Raw genomic sequence first — 8,607 nt, 5'->3', positions numbered from 1 at the left:
AACATGTTTAAAATTGAGCTCATCTTCCCTCCCAAACCCAGTCCTCTCCCTGACTTCCCTGTCACTGTGGACGGCATGACCATCCTTCCCGTCTCATAGGCCCTTGGTGTCGTCCTTGACTCAGCCCTCTCATTCACCCCACACATCCAATCCGTCACCAACACCTGCCAGTCTCTCGCCAAGATCCGCCCTTTCCTCTCCATACAAACTGCTACCGTGCTGGTACAAGCTCTCATAATATCCCGACTGGATTATTGCGATAGCCTCCTCTCTGATCTCCCTTCCTCCTGTCTCTCCCCACTCCAGTCTATTCTTCATTCCGCTGCCCGGATCATCTTCGTACAGAAACGCTCTGGGCATGTCAGTCCCCTCCTCAAAAACCTCCAGTAGTTGCCTGTCAACCTTTGCATGAAACAAAAACTCCTCACTCTTGGCTTCAAAGCTCTCCATCACCTTGTCCCCTCCTACCTCACCTCCCTTCTCTCTTTCCACTGCCCACCCCGTACACTCCGCTCCTCTTCCGCTCACCTTCTCACTGCCCCCCATTCACGCCCATCCCGCCGTCGACCGCTGGCCCACGTCCTCCCGCGGTCCTGGAATGCCCTCCCTCCTCACCTCTGCCAAACTAACTCTCTTCCCCTCTTCAAAGCCCCATTGAGAGCTCACCTCCTCCAAGAGGCCTTCCCAGACTGAGCCTCCCTTTTCCTCTGCTCCCCTCCCCCTTCCCCCTTCTCCTCCCCTCAGCACTGTGCTCATTTGTATATATTACTTATTACCCTATTTATTTTGTTAATGAGGTGTACATCCCCTTGATTCTATTTATCTTGATAATGTTGTCTTGTGTTCTGTTTTGTTCTGTTTTGCTCTGCTGTCTGTCTCCCCCGTTTAGACTATGAGCCCATCACTGGGCAGGGACGGTCTCTATCTGTTGTCGAATTGTACATTCCAAGCGCTTAGTACAGTGCTCGGCACATAGTTAGCGCTCAGTAAATACTATTGAGTGAATGAATGAATGAATCCCATTTTAGAGTTGAGGAAACTGAGGCACAGATAAGTCAAGTGTCTTGGCCAAGGTCACAAAGCAATCAAGTGGCAGAGCTGGGATTAGAACCCAGGTCCCTCTGACTCCCAGGCCCATGCTCTTTCCAGTAGGCTACACTGTTTCTGACTGAGGTTCTTCACTTCCCATGGTGAGTGAGGGAGATAATAATAATGTTTGTATTTGTTAAGCGCTTACTATGTGCAGAGCACTGTTCTAAGCGCTGGGGTAGACACAGGGGAATCAGGTTGTCCCACGTGGGGCTCACAGTCTTAATCCCCATTTTACAGATGAGGTAACTGAGGCCCAGAGAAGTGAAGTGACTCGCCCACAGTCTCACAGCTGACAAGTGGCAGAGCTTGGATTCGATCTCGTGACCTCTTACCCCAAAGCCCGTGCTCTTTCCACTAAGCCGCACTGCCACCTTACCTCCCATAGGTGCGAGAGGAGAGATACGGCTTCATTTGCCACCTTGGAACGTGTCCCTGATGAGGGCCAGACTGCACAGCATGGCTTAGTGAAAAGAGCCCAGGCTTGGGAGTCAGAGGCTGTGGGTTCTAATCCTGGGCTCCACACACTTATCAGTTGTGTGACTTTGGGCAAGTCACTTAACCTCTCTGTGCCCCAGTTCCCTCATCTGTCAATCCCGACTCTGCCCCTTGTCAGCTGTGTGACTGTGGGCAAGTCACTTCACTTCTCTGTGCCTCAGTTCCCTCGTCTGGAAAATGGGGATGAAGACTGTGAGCCTCACATGGGACAACCTCACTCCCCTGTATCTACCCCAGCGCTTAGAACAGTGCTCTGCACGTAGTAAGCGCTTAACAAATACCAACATTATTATTAAGTGGGGATTGAGACTATGAGCCCTATGTGGGACAGGGACTACACTAAGTGCTGGGGTGGATAGAAGCGAATTGGGTTTGACACAGTCCCTGGGCCTCAGTTCCCTCATCTGCAAAATGGGGATTAAGAGTGTGAGTTCCATGTGGGACAGGAACTGTGTCCAACTTGATAAACGTGGCTCAATGGAAAGAGCCCAGGCTTGGGAGCCAGAGGTCATGGGATCTAATTCCGGCTCCGCCACTTAGCTATGTGACCTTGGGCAAGTCACTTCACTTCTTTGTGCCTCAGTTACCTCATCTGTAAAATGGGGATGAAGACTGTGAGCGTCACGTGGGACAACCTGATTACCCTGTGTCTACCCCGGCGCTTAGAACAGTGCTTGGCACATAGTAAGAGCTTAACAAATGCCAACATTATTATTATTATTATAAACTTATATCTACTTCTGTGCTTGGTACAGTATCTGGCACATAGTAAGTGAGAAGCAGTGGGGCTCAGTGGAAAGATCACGGGTTTAGGAACAGAGGTCATGGGTTCTAATCCCAGCTCCGCCACCTGTGTGACTTTGGGCAAGTCACTGCACTTCTCTGGGCCTCAGTTCCCTCATCTGTTAAATGGGGATTAAGACTGTGAGCCCCACGTAGGACAACCTGATTATTCATTCATTCAATACTATTTATTGAGCACTTACTATGTGCAGGGCACTGTACTAAGCACCCTGTAATGATGATGATGGTGGTATTTGTTAAGCGCTTACTATGTGCAAAGCACTGTTCTAAGCGCTGGGAAGGCATACAAGGTAATCAGGTTGTCCCGCATGGGGCTCACAGTCTTCATCCCCATTTTCCAGATGAGGTCACTGAGGCCCAGAGAAGTGAAGTGACTTGACCAAAGTCACACATTTGACAAGCGGAGGAGTCGGGATTAGAACCCATGACCTCTGACTCCCAAGTCTGTGCTCTTTCCACTGAACCTCGCTGCTTCTCCCTCTATCTCCCCCAGCGCTCAGAACAGTGGTCGGCACCTAGTAAGCGCTTAAGAAACACCAACGTTATCGAGAAGCAGCGTGGCTCAGTGGAAAGAGCGCAGGCTTGGGAGTCAGAAGTCATGGGTTCGAATCCCGACTCTGTCACTTAGCAGCTGTGTGACTGTGGGCAAGTCACTTCACTTCTCTGGGCCTCAGTTCCCTCCTCTGTCAAATGGGGAAGAAGACTGGGAGTCTCACGTGGGACAACCTGATAACCCTGGATCTCCCCCAGCGATTAGAACAGTGCTCTGCACATAGTAAGCACTCAATAAATACTATTGAATAAATGAATGAATGACCCTGGATCTCCCCCAGCGCTCAGTACAGTGCTCTGCACATAGTAAGTGCTCAATAAATGCTATAGAATGAATGAATGAATGACCTTGGATCTCCCCCAGCGCTCAGTACAGTGCTCTGCACATAGTAAGTGCTCAATAAATGCTATAGAATGAATGAATGAATGACCTTGGATCTCCCCCAGCGCTCAGTACAGTGCTCTGCACATAATAAGCACTCAATAAATGCTATAGAATGAATGAATGACCCTGGATCTCCCCCAGTGCTCAGTACAGTGCTCTGCACATAGTAAGCGTGGAAAGAGCACAGGCTTTGGAGTCAGAGATCATAGGTTCGAATCCCGGCGCTGGCACTTGGCAGCTGTGTGACTTTGGGCCAGTCACTTCACTTCTCGGTGCCTCAGTTACCTCATCTGTAAAATGGGGATTAAGACTGTGAGCCCCACGTGGGACAACCTGATTCCCTGTGTCTACCGCAGCGCTTAGAACAGTGCTCTGCACATAGTAAGCGCTTAACAAATACTAACATTAATAAATACTATTGAATGAATGAATGACCCTGGATCTCCCCCAGCGTTCACTACAGTGCTCTGCACATAGTAAGCGCTCAATAAATACTATTGAATGAATGAATGACCCTGGATCTCCCCCAGCGCTTAGAGCAGTGCTCTGCACGTAGTAAACGCTCAATAAATACTATTGAATGAATGAATGACTCTGGAGAATAGTGTTGGTATTATTATTAGAGCATTGTTCTAAGGGCTGGGGTAGATACAGGGTAATCAGGTTGTCCCACGTGAGGCTCACAGTTAATCCCCATTTTACAGATGAGGGAACTGAGGCCCAGTGAAGTGACTTGCCCACAGTCCCACAGCTGACAACTGGCAGAACCGGGATTTCCCCCAGCGCTTAGAACAGTGCTGTGCACATAGTAAGCGCTGAACAAATACCAATACAGTTTTATTACTATTAACAAAGGCCACTATGAAGATCCTCAAGCCAGCCCAGCCTAAAATAACACGGGGCGAGCGCCCCGCTCTGGTGCGCAGGCGCAAGGCCGGTGGCGGAGTTGCTGGAGAAACGGCGGCGTCGTCTCCCCTATCACGCGTGCGCGGGTTCCCGAGCCGGCGGCGCGCGCGCGGGGAGGAGGGCGGGGTCGCCTGGGAGGTGCTTCAGCGCGCCTGCGCGCGAGCGGCGTCGCGTGCCTCGCGGGAGGGGGGGAGGGGCGGCGCATGCGCGCGGGGAGGCTCCCGGCGGCGGCGTAAACAAGAGACGCGGAGGGATGAGGCGGCGGGAGCGGAGAGCTTCGGTCCCCGCTGAGGAGACGAAGACCAGCCGGGCCCGGAGCCGCCCCTGAGCTCGTCCTCCCTCCCGGGCGGGGGACACAGGCCCCCTCCCCCCTCCCAGCCATGAACCTCGCCAGTCAGAGCGGGGAGGCCGGCTCCAACCAGCTCCTCTTCGCCAACTTCAACCAGGACAACACGTAAGGCGGGCCCGGAGCCCTCAGCGGGAAAGGGGCTCTCGTCGCTTCGCCTCTGGTCACCCCTCAGCCCTCCCTCAGCCTCCCCCCTCACGTGGTGTGGAGGGGCCTGAAGGACGATGGCCCGGGGACACCAAGGAGAGGTGCCCCAGAGGTCATGGACACCCCCCCCTCTTATTGCATTCAGTCACCTCTCTTCCTCTGGGGGGTGAGATGACCTAAATGGCTGGGAAGCTGACTTTTTTTAGGGGGACGACTGGAGTTTCCTCAGTGCCCCAAGCCAGGGGTACCAGCTTCCTATCCAGCTCCATTTTTTTCAATGCAGCTGCCAGTTTTCTTCTTAAATGGTATTTGTTATGCACGACCTCTGTGCCAGGCACTGCACTGGGCCCTGGGGGTAAGTGCATGCCCATCAGGTTGGACCCAGGTTATGTCCTTCATGAGACTCACAATAGTAATCCCCTTTTTCCCACATCTAGATTTATGTACATATTAATCCCCCATTTAAGGATGAGGTAACCAAAGGACCAGAACAAGGAGAGGTGCCCCAGAAGTCATGGAGACCCACATTATTGCATTGAATCACCTCTCTTTCTCTGGGGGGTGAGATGACCTAAATGGCTGAGAAGCTGACATTTTTTAAGGGGACGATTGGAGAGAGTTTCCTCAGTGCCCCAAGCCAGGGGTACCAGCTTCCTATCCAGCTCCATTTTTTCATTGCAGCTGCCAGTTTTCTTCTTAAATGGTATTTGTTATGCACGAACTCTGTGCCAGGCACTGCACTAGGCCCTGGAGGTAGGTGCATGCTCATCAGGTTGGACCCAGGTTATGTCCTTCATGGGACTCACAATAGTAATCCCCTTTTTCCCACAATTAGATTTATGTACATATTAATCCCCCTTATAAGGATGAGGTAACCAAAGGACCAGAACAAGGGGAGGTGCCCCAGAGGTCATTGACACCCCCCTTATTGCATTCAGTCATCTCTTTTCCTCTGGAGGGTGAGATGACCTAAATGGCTGGGAAGCTGACATTTTTTAGGGGGACGACTGGAGAGTTTCCTCAGTGCCACAAGCCAGGGGTACCTGCTTCCTATCCAGCTCCATTTTTTCATTGCAGCTGCCAGTTTTCTTCTTAAATGGTATTTGTTATGCACGAGCTATGTGCCAGGCACTGCACTAGGCCCTGGGGGTAAGTGCATGCCCATCAGGTTGGACCCAGTTTATGCCCTTCATGGGACGCACAGTAGTAATCCCCTTTTTAAGGATGAGGTAACCAAAGGACCAAAGCAAGGAGAGGTGCCCCAGAGGTCATGGAGATTCCCCCCCCGCTTATTGCATTCAATCACATCTCTTCTTCTGAGGGGCTGAGATGACCTAAATGGCTGGGAAGGTGACATTTTTTAGGGGGAGGACTGGAGTTTCCTCAGTGCCACAAGCCCGTGGTACCTGCTTCCTATCCAGCTCCATTTTTTCATTGGAGCGGCCAGTTTCTTTCTTAAATGGTCTTTGTTATGCACTCACTATGTGCCAGGCACTGTAATAAGCCCTGGGGGTAGGTGCGAGCTCATCAGGTTGGACCCAGTTCATGTCCAACTGTAGTAATCCCCTTTTTCCCACAACCCTGTAGACTTATGTACATATTTTTATACGCTATGAGGTAACCAAAGGACCAAAGCCAGGAGAGGTGCCCCAGAGGTCATGGAGGCGCCCCTTATTGCATTTCAATCACGTCTCTTCTCCTGGGGGAGTGAGATGACCTAAATGGCTGGGAAGGTGACATTTTTTAGGGGGAGGACTGGAGAGCATTTCCTCAGTGCCACTAACCAGTGGTACTTGCTTCCTATCCAGTTTAGCCCCATCTTTTCATTGGAGCTGCCAGTTTCTTAAATGGTATTTGTTATGCGCTCACTATGAGCCAGGCACTGTACTAAGCCCTAGGGGTAGGTGCAAGCTCATCAGGTTGGACCCAGTTCATGTCCCTCATGGGACTCACAGTAGTAATTCCCTTTTTAAGGATGAGGTGACCAAAGGACGGAGAAGTTAAGTGATTTGCCCAAGGTCACCCAGCAAACAAGTGGTGGAGCAGGGATTAGAACCCAGGACCTTCTCACTCCCAGGCCCATGCTCTATCCACTAGGCCACGTTGCTTCACAGTTTGACATCTTCAGGAGCTCAGTGTGTGAATCCTTGTTTGTGGTAGATGGTATTTCTTGAGGGCTTAATGTATGAAGAGCACTGTACTAAGCTCATGGGAATTTGGTAGACACAATCCCAGCCCTCCAGGAGCTTACAATCCTCCCTGCATTTTTGACTTTGCATTTCAGATATGTAAAAGGCAAGAAGCAACCAACGTTTCCCTTGATTTGAGGGGAAGGTATTATCTTTGGGACAGAACCAGAGAAAGGGAGGATGAAGGGATCGCTGAGAAGTGTGGGGTTAAGTGCGCATCGGAATTCCTTGAGAGGATGCCACAGAGTTGAGTGAAGAGAGAGGAAAGGTCTGATGAAACAAACCCACAGAGTTAGGAGGAGTGGGAGGGAAAATCCACCCAAATTGGAGGGATGATGCTCTTTTGCATCTATGCAGGTTAGCTTATCAGGCTCTACTGAGCATGGTTAAGGGATGAGGCTTTTAAAGAAGGGAAGGATGAGTTAGGGAGCTGAGAAGGGAGGAGGAGGGTCATTTTGACAAATGAGTAAGAGGAAATGATGTGAGGGTGGAGGAGGAGTGTGTCATTTGGCCGGATCTTGAGTAATTGCTGGTCCTTGGGTTGGGTTTATCCCAATGAGTGGAATTCAAAAAGTAGACATTTCAAAATTAAATTTTCATTTTCCCCTAAAATGAGTTAGCTCCTGGATTTCTCTTTGGGCACTATTGGAAGTTGGGAAGAAATGCACTTGCTGCAGTTGTGAAATGACTGGAAATGCTATGTAAGCACATTCTAAGAAAAGAGAAGTGAGATGCCGCGAGGGACATTAAAAGTAGTGTTTCAGAACAGGGAATTTGGAAGCTGGACAATTGGATGCCGATGAAATCAGTAGTATTCATTGAGTGCCTACTGTGTGCAGAACACTGTTAAGTTCTTGGGAGAGAACAAAAAAGTTAGAAGACACGGTCACAGCTCTAGAGAAACTCACAATCTAGCAAGGGAGACAGAAGACAAGAGAAGCAAGAGCCTGGGCTTGGAAGTCAGAGGTCATGGGTTCAAATCCTGGCTCTGCCACTTGTCAGCTGTGTGACTGTGGGCAAGTCACTTCACTTCTCTGTGCCTCAGTTACCTCATCTGTAAAATGGGGATTAACTGTGAGTCTCACGTGGGACAACCTGATGACCCTGTGTCTACCCCAGCACTTAGAACAGTGCTGTGCACATAGTAAGCGCTTAACAAATACCAACATTATTATTATTAAGACACATTATAGTGTATAAAAATATGTACATAAGTCTACAGGGTTGTGGGAATTATAGTGCTGAATTGGGAGTTGGGATAAAAAGTGGGGAGATAGGGAAGACCTCTTGGAGGAGGTGAGGTTTCAGTTGAGCTTTGAGGATAAAATTGTTAATAATAATGGAAATTCCACCAGCGGAATAGCATGTTTCAAATCCTGCTGAAGGTAAAAATTGAAGTCATCGATGAGTCGAGTGAGAAACACATACATGTCCAGCGCTTAGAACAGTGCTTGGTACACATAGTAATAATGTTGGTATTTGTTAAGTGCTTACTATGTGCAGAGCACTGTTCTAAGTGCTGGGGTAGACACAGGGGAATCAGGTTGTCCGGTGGGGCTCACAGTCTTCATCCCCATTTTACAGATGAGGGAACTGAGGCACAGTGAAGTGACTTGCCCACAGTCACACAGCTGACAAGTGGCAGAGCCGGTATTTGAACCTATGACCTCTGACTCCAAAGCCCGTGCTCT

General features: G+C 50.0%; 1 protein-coding gene across 1 annotated transcript in view; it reads left to right on the top strand.

Annotated features, from left to right (window-relative positions):
- Positions 1–4,441: 4,441 nt before the first annotated feature.
- The window catches only part of WIPI2 (WD repeat domain, phosphoinositide interacting 2), a 30,817-nt gene continuing 26,651 nt past the window's right edge, over positions 4,442–8,607 (top strand). The window contains exon 1 of the mRNA XM_029057586.2: positions 4,442–4,688. Within this exon, the coding sequence (XP_028913419.1) occupies positions 4,615–4,688 (74 nt within the window). The 5' untranslated portion in view covers positions 4,442–4,614. The remainder of the gene's footprint in view (positions 4,689–8,607) is intronic.

The sequence above is a fragment of the Ornithorhynchus anatinus genome, chromosome 2, assembly GCF_004115215.2.
Source record: "Ornithorhynchus anatinus isolate Pmale09 chromosome 2, mOrnAna1.pri.v4, whole genome shotgun sequence".
Classification (NCBI taxonomy): Eukaryota; Metazoa; Chordata; class Mammalia; order Monotremata; family Ornithorhynchidae; genus Ornithorhynchus; species Ornithorhynchus anatinus.
This window is presented reverse-complemented; position numbering and strand designations above follow the sequence as displayed.